Source organism: Narcine bancroftii, chromosome 10 (assembly GCF_036971445.1).
Source record: "Narcine bancroftii isolate sNarBan1 chromosome 10, sNarBan1.hap1, whole genome shotgun sequence".
Taxonomy (NCBI): domain Eukaryota; kingdom Metazoa; phylum Chordata; class Chondrichthyes; order Torpediniformes; family Narcinidae; genus Narcine; species Narcine bancroftii.
Window position 1 is genome coordinate 90998926 of NC_091478.1, and position 24104 is coordinate 91023029.

General features: G+C 39.8%; 1 protein-coding gene across 18 annotated transcripts in view; it reads left to right on the forward strand.

Annotated features, from left to right (window-relative positions):
* The window catches only part of tdrd12 (tudor domain containing 12), a 142620-nt gene that overhangs the window by 77320 nt on the left and 41196 nt on the right, over positions 1-24104 (forward strand). For all 18 annotated transcript variants that reach the window (XM_069901768.1, XM_069901764.1, XM_069901770.1 and 15 more), the window contains 8 exons: positions 54-156; positions 5219-5433; positions 5995-6205; positions 11665-11757; positions 15157-15329; positions 17672-17797; positions 17923-18042; positions 18958-19099. In XM_069901768.1, the coding sequence (XP_069757869.1) occupies positions 54-156; positions 5219-5433; positions 5995-6205; positions 11665-11757; positions 15157-15329; positions 17672-17797; positions 17923-18042; positions 18958-19099 (1183 nt within the window). The remainder of the gene's footprint in view (positions 1-53; positions 157-5218; positions 5434-5994; positions 6206-11664; positions 11758-15156; positions 15330-17671; positions 17798-17922; positions 18043-18957; positions 19100-24104) is intronic.

Below are 24104 nucleotides of genomic sequence, written 5' to 3' on the forward strand. Positions count from 1 at the left end.
CAGACAGCTAAGATTCTGCAAGTTTTACTTCAACGTATCAATGTCCATTTCAGGGATATTAAAACTTGTACAAGTCGTCATAAAGTTCATCCAAGTGTGGACAAGCAAAGGTGTCTTTCAGATAAAAAGAGTTTGCCTTCTCAAGGATATGTTGAGGTAAATTGCAATTTATTTCTGCACCTTAGCACATAGACAGGATTTAATTTTTTTTTACTTCATTCAGCTTTCTCTTTTTGTAATTGACAATATGAGATTTATTTCTACAACGAAATTGTCTTTGATCACAATAAAGATGATGAATAACTTGTACAACAGCTTCATTTAATATATTTGGAGGCTAAAGTTATGTGTAATTCATGTGCATGTAACCTAACTCAGACAATTTGTTTAATGAGGTATTTTATGTGTAGGCCACATTTCCATGTCTCAACACAGTGAATTTCCTCACTGATCAATGTGCACATTCATATTTTTTTTGTAATGAGAATATAGATTATTTTGGTGTACCATAAACACTTAGGCTTCTATAACTAAAATGTTGAATTAAAAATTATTTTCATACCAAGTATTGCATACCCTTATTGACGACGATGAGTGAAACGCAAAAGTCTGCAGACACTAATTATAGTGTGACCGATTATGTTTTATTTTATATTATGTATAGATATGTTTTAAAGGAGATAAATTGTGGCAGGCGCTTTAGTTTAGGTCACATACAGATACAAACATATCAAAACCGATCTCATTTAAAATGCCAGAGCCAGTTCAGGCTCCGGGTGCCTTTGCAGAGACTTTTGAAGAATGCCTATAAGGACTTCACAAGTAGGTGTTAATTGGACATACTGTGGAATAATGGATTATTGTTGAACTCATAAGATTAGGTCTGGAGCTCTGAGTGCAGTTAGCTGTTCTAAGATGGTCATGTGGTTTCCTCAGTGAGAGTTCAGCAGCAGCAGCTGGTACTGGAACAGGACAAGCTGGCAAGCTTGTGGAAAAACCCTATTTTGAAGACAGGATGTGAGTTCTTCGTTCAGCCTGGTCAAACCCCTTGTGGTCCATATAAAAGGAGAAAACTGGCTGCATAATGTTTCACTTGAAATAAGGAAAACAAAAAGGAAGTCTGTGGTGACCTGAAAGAAAGAGCTAATCATCTGGAAAACCCTGATGAGGCAACTTTCTTCGGCAAGACACTGAATTGGCTGATTTAAAGGAATTAGTTGTGGGTATCCAACGAGCAACATGTATCTCTCTCTGAAAACTGACAAGAACCTTCCTGAGCGGTAACAATTTACCTTTCAAGTACCAAATGTTAAATTCTGTGCTCAGAATAAGAATTGCCTACAACTAGTGAACTTGGAGAAGTGAGAAGTGAGATTGGACTGTGAATCAAAGAACTTTTCTGAACTTACACATTACATATACGTGCATTTAGAATTAGAAGGGGATTGTTAATAGTAATAAGTTAAAGTTTAATCCTGTTTTCATGTTTCAAGATAATTAAAAGCAACTTTTGTTTAAGTAACATTTTGTCTTGGTGAATTTCTGTTGATGCTGGGTTTTGGGGTCCTCTAGGCCATAACAATATTAAAAACCAGGCATGTGAATTTTCTGCGTTTCTGCAGATTTCTGTGTTTTTAAAACCCATTTTTCATGTTTTGGAATGATTTCAGTGTTCAGAAGCTTGAATCGGGACCCTTTGGTCTTCTCACTGCTACCTTCAAGTGCAGCAGACCTTGGGCTCCTGGGAGGAGGGTCAGTGGGGAGGTGTCAGTGATTAGCGGCAGCCAGCATTTTTTTCAAAGCCAAGAACAAAGTGGAATAAAATAATGAATTGATCATTGTAACTGGGACAATCTGGAATAAAGCAGCAAAGTGATCGTTGTAACTGGGAACAATCTGGAATGAAGCAGCAAAGTGATCGTTGTAACCGGGAACAATCTGGAATAAAGCAGCAAATACACCATGTAAGTAACAAAAAGGCATGAAGAAGGAAAAGAATAAATTCACAAATCACTGTAAGGATAAACATTTTTAAAGCCAATAAAAATAATAAAAATGTTATTAGTATACAGTAATATATTCACATTATTTTGTAATGTATATTTTTGCTTTGAAATGTAATAAAAGAGGCTTGAAACTGGTAATCTTGTGTGTAAATTTCCAACGGGGGGCACCCTCCAACCCATCTGCTGTACGCCTCATTGCAAGCTCTCGGCTCTTTTTCCACCTCACTTACATGTATGAAAAAAACCCACCAAAATGCTGAGAACTACTAATCCTATAATTGTGGACGTACTTTCTAAAATGGACTTTGGGGAGGGATCTGAAAGATGGCAGTGCTGCCAGAGCCACTGTAGCGGCAGCACTGCTGCTGGTGCAGTCCCATGGGGAGCAAGGGAACGGAAATGCAGCACTCTCGTGGGGCCCAGTCAATCAGTGTTGGCTCTGCACAGGCTTTGAACAGCCCATTGAGGGAACTGACAGAGGTTTTAGTTGAAATCCTGAGATCACAGTGTCTGCACCCAAGGTGGTGGCGTTTATTAACAGCAGCAATGAGGGGCTGAAGACTCCAGAGAGCCAGAGGACTGGAACAGGACACAGGAGAATGGGAAGATCATGCACAGTTTGAGAGGGAGAAGCAGAGGAGATGACCCACAGGGATGGTGACCATGGTGGGGGACCAGTGAATGCAGCAGGCTCCTGGCAACTTGAGGTAAGGAAGCTGTAGGCTGCTGGAGACTGCTTTTGGGAGATGCACATCGGACTGCTGGAGACTGCCTTGAACTGGCTGGAGGGATACCAAGTATCGGAATTGGGATACGAAGAGATACCGAGGGCGCAGAAGGGTTCCTGACCAGTCGGAGCTCGGGTTGCCAGTGGTTTGGACTTGACTGTGTATGGCTATGGGGTCTGCGGAAACACTGGAGGAAAATCTACAAACACTCGATGATTCTGGGGAGACACTTCCATTTGTTTCTCTCTCTCTGACTGTAAGTCTGAGAGTAAGAAGCACTTAGTCAATTCCTGCCAGTGGCGAATCTCTCTGCCTTCCAGCAGACAAAAAGAAATTACATGTAATATGACATTGTTTTATTACTATGACAACAAATTGAATCTTGAATCTGAAATTGGATTAAACTGCTCTACACAGACATCTGTAGCTCTGTCCAAATCAGTGGGTGGAAGACGCATCTTCCCTATCAAGTCGAGTCAGGCAGAGTTGCCCGCTCTTTCCAATCTTATTTTTATGCTGCTGAATCCATCAGGAAGGACAAAGGCATAAGAGATGTGACATTTCCAGGCACTGGAAGCACTCAGGTCAAAGCCTCCCTCTACATGGACTACATAACATCTTCTGTTCAGACCCATGATCGATCTGAAGGCTGAGTTTTTTCACATTAATACATTTGAACACAAGGCCATCAGGCAGTGGTCAGTATAGAACATTGCAAACACTGAAAGTCGAGTACTCGACAGACACGGTGGAGAGGTTCCCTCTGCAGACCATCCAGGTTATTTGGTGGAATGCCTCATCGCCAGTGCTCAAGAACGAGCACCAGGACTTGGCCAGGCTGGCAGTGAGGGGGCCCGAGTGGTCAGATCCTTCCTGTACAACTGGAAAATCACCCCAATGCACAAAGTCCCCAAGATGATGGTGGTGGAGTGGAGATAATCGTCCATTTATAACCATATAACCGTTTACAGCACGGAAACAGGCCATGTCGGCCCTTCAAGTCCGTACCGGTTCACTTGAACAACTCCACTAGCTCCTCCGCAAACTCCTGAGGAAGTAGAGGCTTTCTTCATGATGCCATTGATGTGTTGGTTCCAGGAAAGATCTTCCGAGATGAAAAAGGATTTATGACAGAATCAACTTTCCAAGCATTTAAAATTAGCTCCACCCTTCACCGTTTTTCAGAATTCAATACATGAGCAAACTATTAAGTTACAAAGAGAAATGTTCCCTCCATTTTTTGCTAATGCTGATTTCCTTGGTGTATACAATATCAAATTGAAAAAGGGAGTGGTCAGGAGATATTTTCCATCAACCCAGCTAGATATGAAGAAAACCAATTCCTTATCATTCAGTATTTTCTTTTGGTCTTTAAATGAAGCTATCATTTAAATACAAAATAAAAACAAATACAAACAAGTTCTTTTTTCTTTGCTGAATGCAGTTTTGCAAAGAGTGTGTGGAGAAGGATGCAAGGATCCTTGTCACAGTTCATCTCAGCAGCAGTGTGACAGGGGATTGTTTTTTTTTTGGCTATTCCCGGGGAAGCACACAAGAGTCAGACATCCAGAACTGCTGGAAGACCATCAGCTCAGTGAAAAACATCCTTTGGTCTATCAAAACGGGTTCCTCTTTCAGCATATGCATTTGCTGGTGCACTAATGCTGCTAACTGCATATTCTGGGCTGCAGGAGTACATGCTGAGTGATGCACTAAGGCTTGGGTGCTGTGGGGGGAGGACCAGAGTCCTTCCATGACCAGGCATTGAGGGGTTAAAACTGAGGGGAAACCCCTCAAAAAACAAAGGGGAGTAACCACAAGGTGCCACACTGATGTTAATGATGCTAAATTGATATGAATATAATAATGTACAATTATGGAAATGTATGGACACAAAACTAAGGGTGTGAAGAGACTTTGAATGAATTTCTGTTAAATAGCTTATTGTGAATGCAGTCTGCTTTGGGGGGAAATAATTAAATCTCTGATCATTAATGGGCAACTCCTAACCTTCCAGGATTCAGAGATAAATTTAATGTAGATGTTTCAGAAATAATGTCCCACATCACAGGTCATTATGTCCTACTGCGTCAGAATTTCTAATTGTAAAGCAAGCTTTTATGCATGGTGCATGAGAGGAAATTAGGCTTTCATGGGATGACAGCATGAAATGTCACTGGTATATCATTATAACTGATCCAAAAAAAACACAAATGGAAGAAATCAGATAGGAGATGGGTAATCTTTCCCAATTTTCCATTCTACCACCAGCAATTGCCCACTCTTGTGTCAAAAGTGTACCTGCAAATTTGATTCTGATAGACAAGGTAAACTTTATGTTGTTTGCAGTCATCATTGATGTAAAAGATATGATGCTTGCTATGTTGCAATATTTTGTGAGTGTTATCACGATGAAGAATTTATAATTATGATGAGTACCTGGGAATGAAATAACACTCAAATGTGAAATTAAAACTTCTCCAGATAATTCCAACATATGTCAGTAATGCTTCCCGTTACTATGGTCGTATAATCAAGCACAGAAATAAATGGGAGAGTTGTCCTGTTTCCATGGAAGATGACTATCAAAGACTTCTGAAAGACATGGCTGAATATTACCTGGAAGAGAAGCACAGGAAAGCGGTAGAGCGATTTGAAGTGTTTGCTCTGTATGCACTAAAGGAAAAAACATACTGCAGGTAAAGAGAGAAATGTTTATAGATGTTTTTTTAAAATGTAAAGAGGAGAGTTTTTATACAAAAGTTTTGTTGAAATATGTTAACTTTTGGAATCCGTGGGGGGGGGGGGAGAGTAGAAAGCATCTCTGGAGAGAGAAACAATCAACATTTCAGCCAAATGACTTTTCAATAGAAATCAAGTTTCAGTGAAGGGGAGGATGGAGAGAATAGAAGATATCTGTGATTATTTACAAACCAAAATAATTTGTATAATATAAGCCACCACCAGCTCATGATCCAACTGAACACTATTTACACCGTTCATTCTCTATCTTCATTTTATTCATGTTATCTCTGTCTTTTTCCCTTCTTTACAAGTGTAACCATATTTGATATAATTTTACTTTTCCTTGTTCTGGTAAAAGGTCATCAAAAGAAATACTAACATTTTCTTTCCATAGACTGCCAGTATTTCAAACATTTTTTTATTTTTCAGATTGTCACCAATTTTTCAACTACAATTAAAATATTAGTTCAAAATGTTTACTTTCTGTTCATTAGTGTATTTTGTTATACTCCAAGGGTGCAATTAATATCATTATCACAGAAATATGAAAATGCAATGCTCAGTAATGCAGAAGTGAAGTACATCGACAGTGGGCAAACTGGACATGTGATGCAAAAACAACTGCTTGAGCTCCCTTCCAATTTCCAGGTTCTACCACCTCAGATTGTTGAATTTATTGTCTGTAGGGTGAAACCTATTGACCATGAAATGGATTGGAATCCACAGGTAAAAAGAAAAGTTTTGCAGTGTTAAAAAAAACCTGTATTTTGATATTTATGTCCTAATTTTCAACAGTTTAAACTTTTGTTGATCGATTATGGTAGAAATAATGTTTTCAGTTGCATCTATTTCAATGCAAGGAGGATCGTAGGAAAGGCAGATGATCTTGGAGCATGGATTGGCATGGGGAATTATGATGTGGCCATTAATGAAACTTGGTTGCAGGAGGAGCAGGACTGGCAGGTCAATGTTCTGGGTTTCTGTTGTTTCAGATCTGATAGAGCAGGAAGCATGAAAGGGGGGAAGATTGGCATTGCTCCTCGGAAAATATCACGGCTGTACTCCAATAGGATAGACTAGAGGGCTCATCTACTGAGGCTATATGGATGGAGCTGAGGAATGAGAAAGATATGACTATATTAATTGTGTTGTATTATAAAACACCCAATAGTCAGTGAGAATCGGAGGAACAAATTTGTAAGGAGATAGCAGACAGATACAGGACATATAAAGTCATGACAGTAGGTAATTTTAACTTTCCACATCTGGACTGGGGCTCCAATATTGTAAAAGGGCTGGATGGCTTAGACTTTGTTAAAAATATTCAGGAAAATTTTCTAAATCAATATCTCGAGTTACCAACTAGAGAGTGTGCAATATTAGATCTCCTATTAGGGAACCAAGACAGGACAAGTGATAGAAGTATGTCTCGGGGTCCAGTAATCATAAATAATACCATTATTTTCAAGATAATCATGGATAAGGATAGGTCTGGTCCTCTTAAATTCTAAATGGAAGAAAGGCCAATGTTGAGGAAATGAGAAAGGATCTAGAAACTATGAATTGGACTAGTTTTTCTTGGCAAGGATTTGCTCAGTAAGTGGTAAGCCTTCAAAGGTTACATTTAGAGAATACAAAATTTGTATGTTCTTGTAAGGAATAAAGGCAAAGTTAACAGGCATAAGGATCCTTGTTTTTTGAGCGATATTGGAGATCTGGACAAGAAGATAAAGGTGTTTAGCTGACAAGGACAACAAGGAGTAAATGAGGTACTTGAGTATTTAAAAAAAAAAACAGGAAAAGTCAGAAAGGCTAAAAGAAGACATGAGGTTGCTTTGGCAACCTTACATTTAAAAAAGTAAAATCCTAAGGGCTTCTCAGGTACAGAAAGAGCAAAAGGATAGTAAGAGACAAAATTTATCCTCTTAAAGAATGGAGTGATTGCTATGTATAGAGCCACAAGAAATGGTAGATTTTAAATGAGATTTTGCATCTGTACTTTGGAAACTAGCATAGAGACGAGGGAGTGAGAGAAACAAGCAGTGAGGTCCTGGAACCTATACAGATTAAAGAGAAGGAGGTGCTTGCTGTCTTAAAGCGAATTAAGATGGATAAATCCCCAAGGCTGACAAGGGAATTCCTTGGACCTTGATTGCAGAAATTGCAGTGGCCCTGGCAGATATATTTATAGGGTCGGTTTCACAGACCTAGTCCCAGACTAAAATGCCTGTTTGAGTTATTTTAACTTAAAGCAACTTGTACAAACATCTTAAAATAGTTTTAGCTTGTTCTGGATTAAACAAAGCCAATTGCAAGAGGGACGCCTAGAGCTAGGTCTAAGTTGAAGCTTAAGTTAATCCTTCAAAGAGGCAGGTTTAACTTCTGCTTAGTACTGTTGATGAGGGAGCATGGAGTATTTGGAATATCTAAATGAAGACCAATATGCACACTACAGAGGACAACCAGACAAATATTTGTGAATACTTGTGCATTAAATTTCTTTGAAATAACTTTTCAAAATCACTTTCATATGTACAAAGAAAATGCATTGGATATAAATATTTTTGCTTGAGCCTAGACTCTCCTCTCTGTCTCAAAGAGGAAGGACTTTATACCCAATTCTCTCCCAAGTTCTGATCACTGAGGTTTTTTGGCATCTGGAATCTTTCATTGCTGATTTGTGTGGTGCCAGTGTGTAGAATTGTTCAGGGTCTGCAGGGCCATTTGTGAACTGAGGAGTCTTTACATCAAGTTTCCTGATGCTGCTGGCTATAAAAAAAATTTTTAACATCATATTGTTCACCATGCCTGGTAATCAGAATTGTCTCATTACTGTATCTTTTTTGGATCATAGCTCTCTTCCAACTTCATATCCAATTCAACCTGTAGAATTCTCTTTCATTTCATGTTCTTCCTTCAGATATTTAATTTTATACTCATGAAATTCTCCGGCTAACTTTTCATGCATGGTCAGATGTGGAGGGTACACATTCACTGTACATTGGCTCTTCCACCCTGTTCAGATTCCTTTCCTCTGGAAAAAGAACACCATTAAGAAGCACAAATAAACTTGTATGGTCCTTAGAATTAAAGAAGAATAAAGATTGACACAGGTAGTGGAATATATTTACTATTTGTGCTCAGTTTTTCATCTGAATTGTACAAATGGTCATTGTCTTGTATACCATCCAGAGTTTGCTGGTACTCTTATTCCAGACAGCAAGCCACTCAATTCATCAGTCTGGTCTACCACCAGTCTGCATTTACTCTTTTTAAAAGCCAGTTTAAGGTTCTTCCACAGAGTCTATAAAGGCAGATATCATCCAATATAAGTGATGTCACAAAAATATGAATATGAGAAATACTGATAATAATGAAGGCATCTCACCTGAAGTTATTGTACTGTTCTTGTGGTTACATTTTCATTTGCATTGAATTCACTGCAAATTGCAGCCCAACCACTCTTTCTTTTGCTCAGAAGCAGTAGTACAGTTTTTACTTTCAATAAATGGATGGTTTGACACAATTTGTTTTAGTAGTGTTTTTTAACCTAATCAGGCTTAACCCGGGTGTTCTCATGTAGGGTTACTTAACTTACTCCAGGACTCCATAGTCTCTGAGTAACTAAGCCAAATTTAAGCCACGTTCATGAAAGCTACTTAAATGTCCTGTCTGTGAAACCGGCCCAAAATGTCCTTAGCCACAGATGAGGTGCCAAAGGATTCGAGCATAGCTTATATTGTTCCATTTTTAAAATAACGGTTGCATGAATAACTCAGGAAATTATCGGCTGAGGAGCCTAACATCAGCAGCAGGAAGGTGTTCTAAGAGCGGATATACAAGCATTTTAGTAGTTAGGGACTGATTAGAGATAGTCAGCATGGGTTTGTGCTTGGTAGGTTGTGTTTGACAAATGTTATAGAGTTTTTTGAGGAGGTAGCAGGAAAGTTGATGAAGGAAAGGCTGTGGATGTTGTATATGTCGACTTTAACAAGGTTTCAAATGGGAAGTTAGTCAGAAAGGTTAAATTGCTCGATATTTATGGTGAGTAATTAAACTGGATTTGACATTGGCTTTCTGGGAGAAGCCAGATAATTGCCTCTCTGACTGGATGCCCGTGATTAGTGATGTACCTCAAGGTTTGGTGCAGCATCTATTGTTATTTGTCATCTATATGAGATCTAGATCAGCCATTCTCAACCTCTTTGGTTAGGTTCCCCTTAGGACTCTGCTCAAAAGACGCCTTCCCTGTGAAGCAATCGTTTTGATTTCTTCCGTACTTCTCTCCTACCGACTATATAAGAAACATTTAAAAACTTATGTGAGATGAAAAGAAAACAAAGCTTCTACTTAAATGTGCTATGTCACCCAGGAGGATTGTAGGGCATTGAGAAGTTGACTCAGGAGTTGAGAATGACTCATCTGCACAATAATGTGGTAAATTGAATCAGCAAGTTTACAGGTAACACAAATATTGAATATGTTGCAGAGGGATTTGGACCAGCTGCAAAATGGCAGATGGAATTTCATGTAGACAAGTGTGAGGTGTTGCATTTTTGAAAGACAAACCATGGAAGGATATGATAAATGGTAGGGCACTGAGGTGTGCAACAAAATACCATGAGAATACAGATACCTCCCTGGAAGTGACATCACAGAGAGATCTTTTGGCACATTGGCCTTAATAAATCAAAGTAATGAGTATAGGAGTTGAGATGTTATGGTCAACTGAACTACAGGAAAGATATTATTAAAATTGAAAGAGTGCAGATAAGTTATACTGGGATTTTGTTGGGACTTAGTTTCAAGCCCCAATTTTTTGGAAAAAAATTTAACAGTTTAGGACTTTATTCCCTGCAGCATAGAAGAATGAGGGAAGATTTGAAAAGGTATACAAAATTATGATGGGTATAGATAGAGTGAATATAAGTAGGCTTTTTCCACTGAGGTTACATGAGATAGAAACCAATTGTTATGGGTTAAGGGAGAAAGGGAGGAAGTTTGGGGAACATTAGGGGGAATTTCTTCACATAGAGAGCGGTGGGAGTATGGAACAAGCAGGCAGCTGAAGTGGTAAATATGGGCCAGATTTGACATTCCAGAAAAATTTTGACAGGTACATGAATGGGAGGGATATGGAATCGGTGCAGGTTAGTGGGATTAGGCGGAATAATAATTTGGCACAGACTAGAAAGGCCAAGGATCCATTTTCTGTAGTTCTGTGGTTCTAAGTCATGATTTGTTGCAAATAATGTAAATGTTCCCGGTTTGTATTGTTGAATTGTGTAACACAAAATACTTGCTGTTATTAAATCATTCAATTAAATTATCTGTAAAATACATAAATTTGACAGTGATATAGAAATATTTATTGACTTCCTTGGTTAGTTGCTTCAAGCAAGCTGAAAAGGTGGAGCTTACCACATTTGAAAATGCAGAAAAGTATTTTTTATTTATAATGTTAATAGGTGCTTCTGGTTTGAAGCAACATTCCTAGAATATAAACTGGATTAGTTAACAACAAAAGTACATTTAATTCACTTCAGGGGACTCTTGGCAGAATGCATTTGTAACATTGAAAATTGTAGGGGATCAAAGTGAAAAATCTGTCCCACTGACCTGTCACCAAGAAACATTTCACTCAGAATCCAGCACAGATTGACAGGATGAAAGCTACCATTCTCTCCCTCACCCTACCCCTGGGGAAACAAAATCATAAACAACAGCCTAAAGCTGAATCTGGTTAAGCAACAATTGGCAGTCACAATGATCATCAAGTGGTCTTGTATAGCTGAATGGCATTTTGCACGATTAAAGGATGAAAAACTTCATTATTCCTATGATACTTCATGATTCATTCAGTAAAGATAATGAATAAATTACTTGAAACACAAGATGTTAACACAAAAGTTGGAATATTTTACCTTCTAGCCCTGTTTAATTTTTTTAAACCCATTTTTAATTAATTGCCAATTGACTTTCCCCACATCTTACCAAACCCTTTACACACCAAAATATATTTCTTGAGGTGCGGGGGAGAGGGAATATTAATAAATATCATTTGAATACCAAGCATTTTGTTAATAATTAATATTTGATTTAGTCTCATGAACTGTTTGCTGCTCATTTGAAGTACCCAGTGAGAAAAATTATTTTTGATGTGGAACTTTGCTTGATTTAAACAGGTATCCAGATTTATTAAGCAAAAGGTCATCAATATATCACATGAAGCTAAAATTGTCCTTGCTCTTGGTAATACTCTATGGCTGAACTCTGTGGTAAGAATTAGAATTTAAATGCATTGTTCCAGATTTAAGGTTTGTGTTAAAATGGAGGACTCAAGATAACCAGAGCAATTGGTTTTACTCAACAAGCTCATATGGAAATGTAATTATAGAGAATCAAAGAATTGTATGAAATTGTTGAATCGATCAGGTATTGAATGATATTTGAACTAAATATTAACAAATATTTAGTGTTGCATGATGGAATTCTAAGTGAAATGAAGCAAGAGACCAGTGAGAATGAGGAACAAAAAAAAATTTAAAAAAGGGCTTGTGAAGTTGCTTATGAACTTGGTGACCTTGAAAGCTGCTAAAACCTAATGATATAGTCAATGCTCTGGTTCTTTTAAAAAATTCTATAGATTCTAAAGCTCTTACTCTGGATTGGAGAGTAGAAAATGTGTCCTTACAATTTGAGGAAAATGGGAACCATCAACTACTTAGCCTAACATAAACAGCAGAAAAAAATAATAAATGATCCCTTTGAAAAAGATAGCTAGGATTGAACAGAATCAGTATGGATTTATGAAAGGAAAATATCAAGAACTGGGATAATGTACTGATGTAGACTGGAAATTGGTTATCAAAGAGAAAGGAAAAAAGTGGAAATAAGCAAATTCTTCTCAGGTCGTCAAATGTCATTTTTCCAAGTTTTACTTATGAGTATGGATAATCATGTTGAGGAACTTTGGGGGACATCCGATGCGCTCTAGTATTTGCCAAAGCCCTTTCCTGCTCACGGTGTCGAAGGCTTTGGTGAGGTCAACAAAGGTGATGTAGAGTCCTTTGTTTTGTTCTCTACACTTTTCTTGGAGCTGTCTGAGGGCAAAGACCATGTCAGTGGTTCCTCTGTTAGCGCGAAAGCCGCACTGTGATTCTGGGAGAATATTCTCAGCGACACTAGGTATTATTCTATTTAGTAGAATCCTAGCGAAGATTTTGCCTGCAATGGAGAGCAACGTGATTCCCCTGTAGTTTGAGCAGTCTGATTTCTCGCCTTTGTTTTTGTACAGGGTGATGATGGTGGCATCACGAAGATCCTGAGGCAGTTTACCTTGGTCCCAACAAAGCTTGAAAAACTCATGCAGTTTGGCATGCAGAGTTTTGCCGCCAGCCTTCCAGACTTCTGGGGGGATTCCATCCATACCTGCTGCTTTGCCACTTTTCAGTTGTTCGATTGCCTTATATGTCTCATCCAGGGTGGGAACCTCATCCAGCTCTAGCCTTAGGGGCTGTTGAGGGAGCTGGAGCAGGGCGGAATCTTGGACTGAGCGCATCGGATGTCCCCCAAAGTTCCTCAACATGATTATCCAACTGCACGAAAACCAACAAGGTCGGGTCAGATACAGCAATGAGCTCTCTGAACCCTTCTCCATTAACAATGGCGTGAAGCAAGGCTGTGTTCTCGCACCAACCCTCTTTTCAATCTTCTTCAGCATGATGCTGAACCAAGCCATGAAAGACCCCAACAATGAAGACGCTGTTTACATCCGGTACCGCACGGATGGCAGTCTCTTCAATCTGAGGCGCCTGCAAGCTCACACCAAGACACAAGAGAAACTTGTCCGTGAACTACTCTTTGCAGATGATGCCGCTTTAGTTGCCCATTCAGAGCCAGCTCTTCAGCGCTTGACGTCCTGCTTTGCGGAAACTGCCAAAATGTTTGGCCTGGAAGTCAGCCTGAAGAAAACTGAGGTCCTCCATCAGCCAGCTCCCCACCATGACTACCAGCCCCCCCACATCTCCATCGGGCACACAAAACTCAAAACGGTCAACCAGTTTACCTATCTCGGCTGCACCATTTCATCAGATGCAAGGATCGACAATGAGATAGACAACAGACTCGCCAAGGCAAATAGCGCCTTTGGAAGACTACACAAAAGAGTCTGGAAAAACAACCAACTGAAAAACCTCACAAAGATAAGCGTATACAGAGCCGTTGTCATACCCACACTCCTGTTCGGCTCCGAATCATGGGTCCTCTACCGGCACCACCTACGGCTCCTAGAACGCTTCCACCAGCGTTGTCTCCGCTCCATCCTCAACATCCATTGGAGCACTCACACCCCTAACGTCGAGGTACTCGAGATGGCAGAGGTCGACAGCATCGAGTCCACGCTGCTGAAGATCCAGCTGCGCTGGATGGGTCACGTCTCCAGAATGGAGGACCATCGCCTTCCCAAGATCGTATTATATGGCGAGCTCTCCACTGGCCACCGTGACAGAGGTGCACCAAAGAAAAGGTACAAGGACTGCCTAAAGAAATCTCTTGGTGCCTGCCACATTGACCACCGCCAGTGGGCTGATAACGCCTCAAACCGTGCATCTTGGCGCCTCACAGTTTGGCGGGCAGCAGCCTCCTTTGAAGAAGACCGCAGAGCCCACCTCACTGACAAAAGGCAAAGGAGGAAAAACCCAACACCCAACCCCAACCAACCAATTTTCCCTTGCAACCGCTGCAATCGTGTCTGCCTGTCCCGCATCGGACTGGTCAGCCACAAACGAGCCTGCAGCTGACGTGGACTTTTTACCCCCTCCATAAATCTTCGTCCGCGAAGCCAAGCCAAAGAAAAAAAAAACAAAGAAAGACTTATGAGTATAGAGGAGGATGTAAAAAGAGTGTGAGATAACTTGACAAATGAAATATATGTAGAAACATTTGAGGGCATACAATTAGATAAGCAGAATATTTGCTAAATTGTGAGGTGGTGGGTAGTATTGTTCTTCAAAAGAAACTTGGTGTGTGTTTTAAACAAGTCAATGCAGGCTGACGTGCAGGTGCATCAACTAATTGGAGGACAAATGCCATTATTTAATCAATTGTCTCATGAAGACATTCAACACTTCCCTATGCATTCATTCCTTTCACTATTGATCATTGTACCAAATATAAAACCTATTTATTGTCAAGGATTATTTCAATAACTTCCCTAAATTGCAATTTTTAATCACCAAAGAATTGTAAAGACAGCTGGCATACACAATGTCACTATCTGATTTGGAAATACTCATCCTTCATTCTGAGTGGAACTAAATTATCCAAAGCATCATGGACATTCACCAGTTGGACTGCAGCTGTTGAAGATAATAATTAAGGCAATAAACCACTGTTATCTTGATATGACATTTAAAAAAAAAAGGTAATGCTAAGGGGTGACAGGTACATTTTGACAGACAACTTTTGATACTGAAGTAACATTAATAAAAATGTTGCATTTTACATTTGTGTGAAAATGCTCACATAAGAAATTTTGACAAATGCAAGAACATTTTGTTTGCACGTTTGTAAAATATGATCAGTGTTATGATTTGACGGTTTTTTTAAAAAAAATTAATAAGCCTACCATGGAATCTACTTGGGATAAATTTTGTTGACTATTTCTTCCTTTTAAGGTCCATGTGACTAAATTACATGATTTGAGTACAACAATATTAGACTATAATATTCGCTCAGAAATCATTAATTCTGGATTTGGAACTGATAATGTGGAACACATTGAAAGGCTCAAAGCTCTGTGCAAGGCGGCTGGAATTGATATACCAGATGAGAATTCTCCCCAGAAAGGGTAGGTGACTGAATTACATTTCAATCTGTCTAGTTGCACTTATCAATATCAGAATTAATTACAATCATTCTTCTGGTCACAGACATCAGATTCTTCATCCAACATATTAAAACATTTGTATTGTCAAATTTAATTTATATACAGACATCTTGGGATATTGGATGGACCACATGAAGCAAATTGTGTTTAGATTTTCAAAGGTTTAAGCTAGTAAGCATTTTATCTATCATTTTGTTGTGAAAAATGTGTTTTGTGTATACATTTCAGTCTTCAACTTGAAACATTAGTTCTTTTTCTCTTTCCATAGATTTGGCCGGACCTATTGAGTATTTCCAGCAGATACATTCTTAGCTCCTGTATATTTTCAGTTTTTAAAACATTTTCAGGGATCGGAAAACTGGAGGGTCAGTGCATTGGCTACAGCGCCTCGGGCTACAGCGCCTCGGGCTACAGCGCCTCGGGCTACAGCGCCTCGGGCTACAGCGCCTCGGGCTACAGCGCCTCGGGCTACAGCGCCTCGGGCTACAGCGCCTCGGGCTACAGCGCCTCGGGCTACAGCGCCTCGGGCTACAGCGCCTCGGGCTACAGCGCCTCGGGCTACAGCGCCTCGGGCTACAGCGCCTCGGGCTACAGCGCCTCGGGCTACAGCGCCTCGGGCTACAGCGCCTCGGGCTACAGCGCCTCGGGCTACAGCGCCTCGGGCTACAGCGCCTCGGGCTACAGCGCCTCGGGCTACAGCGCCTCGGGCTACAGCGCCTCGGGCTACAGCGCCTCGGGCTACAGCGCCTCGGGCTACAGCGCCTCGGGCTACAGCGCCTCGGGCTACAGCGCCTCGGGCTACAGCGCCTCGGGCTACAGCGCCTCGGGCTACAGCGCCTCGGGCTACAGCGCCTCGGGCTACAGCGCCTCGGGCTACAGCGCCTCGGGCTACAGCGCCTCGGGCTACAGCGCCTCGGGCTACAGCGCCTCGGGCTACAGCGCCTCGGGCTACAGCGCCTCGGGCTACAGCGCCTCGGGCTACAGCGCCTCGGGCTACAGCGCCTCGGGCTACAGCGCCTCGGGCCATGTGTGAGGAAGAAGCAGCGACTAGGGCTTCAGGAACTACCATGTCCATTTTCAGGCTAAATAATTCGGAAATGATCATTGTCATATTTTGTTCACTGAATCAGCAATTACCAATCGTGTCAAGAAAAATAATGCTGCATTGTGCACTTGAAATTCTAATCCAATGTTTTATTTGGTGGCTACCTGACATTGATGTTGAATTAAGGTTTATTTATGTCAGGATGGATTGTTTATATTACTTTCATACATCGTCATGCCCTTCCCTCTCTCAACACATTACCAAAATGGAGATGATCATGGCAATGAGATCCTTAAAACACTTCAACTATTATAATAAACAAAACTCACCACTTTGTTCTTGTTCATTACCTTGATAAAGTCTCTTTTATTCTAAATAACCATAGTTTGTAATGAAGTGAAAATTCATATACATAATTGCACAGCTATAATGTGTTATTTTGTGCTCACATTTGCAAATAGTTGTCCTGGAATTTGTCAAATAAATTAGATTCTAAAACACAGTTTATAAAGTATTGGGAATTAAGAAACCTCCTGCAGGTGTATAGTATTTGGCTAATTTATGTTGTTAAGGAAATAAAATGTTCAAACATTGAATAATTTTGTTGTTTGTTGGTCCAGTGTTAACCATAGGAAGGTTTTGTTTACAAAAAAGGTAAAGGCCTTTTTAATTCTGCTTTTGTAACGCAATATAAGAATGGAGCATAAATTAATTAACATGTACGGCTTTTATTTTAAAATCTATGATACTTGAGAACATTAATACTACTGGTATATTTAACCAATTCAGAAACCTGCTGCGTAGATAAGTCATGTCACTTGAGAACTTCGTATTGCTGGTTATGATCAGCTGCACCTGCAGGAGGTTTCTTAATTCCCAATACTTTATAAACTGTGTTTTAGAATCTAATTTATTTGACAAATTCCAGGACAACTATTTGCAAATGTGAGCACAAAATAACACATTATAGCTGTGCAATTATGTATATGAATTTTCACTTCATTACAAACTATGGTTATTTATCAGGTGGTATTTCACTCTAACATTAAGAGTGGAAGATGATCAAAACTCAAAATACGTGCTCCTGTAGAGTAATAAGATAATATTGAATTTTTAGAGGTAAAATTCAAATGATGCAGCTTTTAAATAGTTTCAGATATGAAGAAAATAATCCTCCTTCACCAAATTCTAATAATAGCATCAACATATGGCATATATAAAACCAAATATTATGCAAATATTCTCATTTCCTTTATAGGCTGTGTTTTGGTAAAGACTTAAAATATGCCGTTCTTGAGAATAATGGAAGTTATCATTCGGTTAAAATTTCTGAATTCTCTACTCCAAAGTGCTTCTATTTGCAGTTAATCACAAATCAGGAAAAGTGAGTATACATATCTTGTGTTTCTGCAGATAATTAAGAATTCTTACAATACTGATATCTTGGTTTACAACAATTGTTTCTGAAATTGAACAATGTGGCTAAAATTATTTTTTGTCTGTAACCAGACTTGGTGCTTTGGAAGATGAAATTAACCAAAAGGCCACAGAAAAGCAAGATGGTATTCTAAACAGTTTCATGCCAACTCTTGGTGACATTTGCTTGGCATTCAGTGCAACAAAGAAGAGGTAACAATCAGCCAACTTTATAAATCATACTTAAGCTTTCTGTGCTATACCAAATAGGTGAATGCTTCAGCCATAATAATACACAAAACAGAACCCACCCAAACTGGGAAAACTCGCATGGATTAATCTTCCAAGAAATTTTTGAGGAAAACCATATAACCATTTACAGAGCGGAAACAGGCCATGTTGGCCTTTCGAGTCCGCACCGGTTCACTGATTTTGTGCGCCCTCTTCAGGCATTGGTCCCGGTAGATCTTCATCAAAATTCAATTATCATGTTTATCTATAACTTCTATTGAGCAAAATCTTCCTATGGGTTTTTTAAATTATTTTAGTGTGCATTCCAACATGGCATTCCAGTGAGAAGTTTAAAACTAAAGTAAAATAGAATAAATATGATAGATCTACTCAATTTGAGCTTCTCCTGGGGTTGTGCATTCCCCAAGAGCAGCTTCAGCAGAAAAAATAAATTTTTCAATTCATTTTTGTTGTATTTCATTTGGTACAAGAGGAGCGTCTGGGATTGATCCTCCACACCACTGAATTTTCATCCCCAAACCCAGTGATTGACACATATTACTATACATCTGTGTGATTTCAGGTGAAATTGCCACTAAATATTAATGGCCAGACAGCCATTTCCCAAACTTCTTGTGATTTTAATCATTAAAGTTGTCCAAGGCTAGGACAGGCAAACAATTTTCCGCTTTGATTCTCCACAGTTAAAATGAAAACCATTGTCTTGGCCTGAATTAATTCAACAACCTGAAAGCTGGCATGGTTCTTACGCTAGAATCCATTTTGAGAGAGTAATGTGTAAATAGAATATAGGGACCAAAAGTGAAAGCTTTTGATGTTGATTCTAAATTAGCACTGCCTTTGGACAACTAATGGTCAAGGTTTCCTTAATTTAAGGTGGTGTAGAGTGAGAATCTTGTCAGCTGATGATTCTAACAAGAACTATCATGTATTTTTTGTGGATATTGGGTCATACGGCTGGATTTCTCTGAACAGTATTCAGCCTTTAATGAGAGATGCCCTTGCACTTCCTTTTCAGGTCAGTTTAATTTTTAATTATTGTACAAATAACAAAATTATGAATTATTTAAAAATGACCAAAAACTCATTTAGAATTAGAGACATTGTTTTGTATTTTTAAGCATTTAATCATTACTTGAATGTGGTCAAATTGTCTGGCATTTCAACCCTTATTGGGTTGGTTATGTTGATTAATTTATGATAGGATGTAAAGAATGTTGCGGAATGTTGTAACATGGAAGAAATTGCCACGACAGATTTTTGTATCATTAGGCCGCAAGTGTGGTATCTGAATACTAGAGGTAGTTAATGTTGTGCCATTATTTAAGAAGGGCTACAAGGATAAGCTAGAGAAATACAGTTCAATAAATAGGAAAAGTTGATGAAAGTTAATTTATTGTCATATACATCATTGTTGTTATTGTTCATCCTTCGGAGTCAAAGATGACCATGGCTTCAGTTCAAATCGAAGATTGGTGGCTGTGGGTCCGGAGGTGACTGGTGAGGCCAATCCGGGCCCTGAAGGTTCGCCCATATGTGGGACACAAGTGGGTGGATGCTGTCGTGGCAGTGGATGCTGCTCGGGCCTTGCGCGCAGCACCCTTTCGTTGAACCTCAATGATGTGCCTGACTTCAGCTGCATGGACTCCTGTGGTGATCTTGCTGCGCCATGCTGGACGGTCGAGGGCAAGGGTCTCCCACATGTTGATGTCGACACCCATGCTCTTGAGGGACGCTTTGAGGCAGACTTTGTAACGTTTCTTCTGCCCCCCTGACTGAGCGCTTGCCCTGACACATTTCTCTGCACAGCAGCTGATTGAGCAATCGGCTGTCTGGCATTCTGACCACATGTCCAGCCTACCTGGCTTGGGCTTTGAGCAGGAGGGTGTAGACACTGCAGAACCCTGCTCGTTCCAGGATTTCCGTGTCAGGGATTTTGTCCTGCCACCTGATGTGGAGGAGTCTTTGGAGGCAGCTCAGGTGAAAATGGTTGAGCTGTTTGGCATGTCTGCTTTAGACAGTCCGGGTCTCGCTGGCGTAAAGGTGGGAGGTAAGGACCACTGCACAGCTTGATGGTAAGGTGTTGTTGACCTACACATGGTACAGCTACAGAACTTAATAAAGAAAAGAATAACTGTAATAGTATACATTGCAGTTATTAAGTATACATTTAATTAAAAAGAGATAATAAATACAAAAGTTGCTGGAGATGATTCTGAGAGACAGGATTTATATGCATCTGCAAAGGCAAGAACTGATTAAGTATGGTCAGAATGGCTTTGTACATGGAAAGTCATAATTTGAGCTTGTTTGAAGAGGGGACCAAAAGGTTTGAAGAGGGGTAGTGGATGTTAACCACATGAACTTTAACAAGACCTATGACAAGGCTCCATATGGTAGATGCTATATAGGATAGAAGACATGGATCCAAAGCGAATTACCAAATTTGATACGAATTGGCTTGGTGATAGGATTCAGAGGGTGTAGTGGAAGATTGCTTTTCAGATGCAAGGCCTGTGATCAGTGGTGTGCCACAGAGATCAATATGTGGTCCCCTTTTCTTTATCGTGTGTATGTAAATTAATTATTAAAGAATATAGGTGGATTGATTATCTATAATTATTAAAGAATATAGGTGAATTGATTATCTATCTCAGAGAATAAAGGACTCTTCCTGCTAAATGTCCTTCCCTTGCCACCAATGCACTCGATATTAGATTCTGTTTACCACTAAAAATTCCATTGACACCCTTTATTTTGTTTAGGATTATATATTGAAGCTTCCCAGTTTAACCTCAGATCTTACAGAATTTAAAGCCAACTATATTCAGGATCATCATCATTATCACACCTGATGTCTTTGTGGACTCTAATTCTTTGATTACAAGCTAGGGCTAGGTTTGATTTGCTACTCATCACTAGCTTACAGCATTGCTGAATTTGAGGCAATTCCTCCAACACTATGAGCTGTTATTCAAAGATGAAGGTGTTATTTCATTGCCAGAGAATCATTCTGTTATTTACAATTACTGCTCTTCCAACATGGTGGAGTTCATTCAGGATATCTTTATAACATATGACCTTGCCGCATCTCCCTCAAATCCTATGTCTCGTTTCTTTGCTCCTCCTTGTGACCTTGTCACCATAATCCACATCCCATCCTGTTCCTCATACATTTTAACACATCGCCACCACCAATTTCCACTGCAGTCAACCTCCTGCAAACCTAATCTTGGTGAGATGTTTGATTTTATTATTCTCACATATGAAATAACTCCATAGCCTCACCCCTTCCTAGCTTTGTAACTCATTCAGCCCTAAATCCCTCCAAGATGTTTGCATTCCACAATTAGGCTTCTTGCACATCTATGGCCATTTTCACTAGACTATTGGTCATTTTTTTCATCTGTTTGGGCAGTTAGCTGTAGCGTTCCCTTCCTTCACTTCATGGCCTCCTTTGTTACGAGTCCTAAAGACTCTAAAACCAGCAGCAAAAGAAATTCACCAAGACAAAATTGATTTTATTTTCTTAATGCAGAATAATGTCAATATTTAACTTATCACTATTAAGTTACTTAACTTAACCCCCTCCTAATTCTGTCTGTATTATCACTATTAATTTACTTAACTTACTTACTTTGGCTTGGCTTCGCGGATGAAGATTTATGGAGGAGGTAAAAGTCCACGTCAGCTGCAGGCTCGTTTGTGGCTGACAAGTCCGATGCGGGACAGGCACTTAACTTAACTTAACCCCCTCCTAATTCTGTCTGTGTCTGTGTGTAGATGATTTTTTTTTTACTGTCCAGTCATTTACTTTTCAGTTCTCCAAATTTACTGATATCAGGCAGTTTTCAGTATTATGCACAGAATTAAACAGTCATTACATTACATACATGCCTTAACTTGAGTTTTTTCCAGAGAGGAAGGTGAGTGCAGAGAGAGATTGGTTGTATGTTGGATTTCCTGATTTCCTTCAATCAGCAACCAAAGTGATTTTCCGGGGGGGGGGGGGGGGGGGGGGGAAATGCCGCCTTCCAGGTTGCCAACAGGCTAAACTCAGAACTTAAAACCCTTCTTGAGATGGGGTCTTCAGCAGAGTTTTAACTCTGCCAGCCTTGCACTGATTGCCGCTTCTCACTCTGCAACCTTTCACTCTCTGCCAGCCTTGCACTGACTGACTGGAGCTTTTATCTTCCTCTCTCTCTCTCTCTCTCTCTCTCTCTTATTTCAGTTTCTGATTTTGAAATGTGGTTTGCTTGTGAAAAGTGACCTAAATTACCTAATCTTACTCCACCGATTAAACATATATTTTATTAACATCCCATTACACTTTTTACCATGCCTTTTTAACTAGCTCAATGGCTTGGTAAAACTACAGGACAAGCTTTGGCATTATTTTTACATCAACATTATATGAAAATGCAAGTTTTACAAGTAAATTTTAAACCTAAGTAACTACTATATATTTCTATTTTATAGGAATGATGTGGTTGCACAGGAGTAATAGAGGATAAGATTTGCAAAGATGTTGCGAGTACTGGAAAATTCTAACTATGGAAAAAGATATGATGAGCTAAGGGGAAAAAATAATCTGCTGAAAGAATTCAACAGGTTTAATCTGAGCCGAAGGGGGAGAGTGGAGAGTGGAGGGGGGAGGGGGAGAGTGGAGGGGGAGAGGGGAGAGGGGAGAGGGGAGAGGGGAGAGGGGAGAGGGGGGAGGGGGAGGGGGGGGAGGGGGAGGGGGGAGGGGGAGGGGGGAGGGGGAGGGGGGAGGGGGAGGGGGGGAGGGAGGGGGGTTGTCAATGATCTTGGATGAAGCCATTCAAGACTGATTTTGCTACCCCCCTCCCAAAAAATGCTCTTTGACCCATAAGTTCCTTCAGCAGATTTGTTTTACTCCAGATTTCCTCATCTGCATTCTTGTATGTCACAGATAAATTAGGATTGCTTTCTTTAGAACGGGGGTGGGGGTGAGAGGAGGCCTGACTTCATAAAATTTCAATCTTTGATCACGTAAATAGGAAGGATGTATTTCCCTGAGCAGAGAGACAACACAGAGAATTTTGGACGGCATGGGTTAGCATAGCAGTTAGCGCAACACTGTTACAGCACCAGAGATCGGTACCAGGGTTTGAATCCCATGTTGTCTGTAATGAGTTTGTACATTCTCATGTCTGCGTGGGTTTCTCCCAGGGGCTTTAGTTTCCTCCCACCTATCAAAACATTACCAGGGGTGTGAGTCTTTTGGGTGTAATTAGACGGCATGGACTCATGGGCCTGTTATCCTGCTGCATGTCTAAATTTAAAATAATAAATTTAAATTTCAAGTATTTGCAGGGACGATAAGGAAAAATGTTTTGATCAAAGGAGTGGTAAGGGACTTGCACTCACTGTCTGAAAGGTAGCAGAAGCAAAATATTTCCAAAATGGTAACAGATTTATATTAATCTTTAATATTAAACTATATATTTTTTAATAAAAATATCTTAGTAAAGTAAATTATAGAGTTAAAATATGGTACCTGTATTCTTAGTAAGTTAGTTGTGGGTTGGTACAGGTTCACACACAGGTCACAGCTTATTTATAGAGAACCATTTTTTTCTGAGGAGAATGTTCATTCTCGGAGTCGACATGTCTTGGACAGTCAGAGCCAATGTATTTCAAGTGGGTTTTAATTATTCAAGAACTACCGAGGAAGCCATCTGTTTTTAACCAAAGCCATTTAAGCCTCTTGAACAGAGATGAGGTCAGAAGTTATGGATATGGAATGGTTTTGAAAAAGGAACAGAATTTTGGTAAAAATAAAATTGACGGTCATGTACTTTTCAAGAATTGAGGATGACCTCATCCATGATGTAGCTGTCACATAACTTGGAGAAATATATTACCGAGAAATATATTACCAAATTCAGACATCTTGAGTTCAGTTTTGGAACAGTTCAGCTTGGAGTTCACAGAAGTCAAACCCCTGTGACATATAGGTACAGTGACCAGAATTGTGTTTTTCCTAGAAGAAGGGCAAC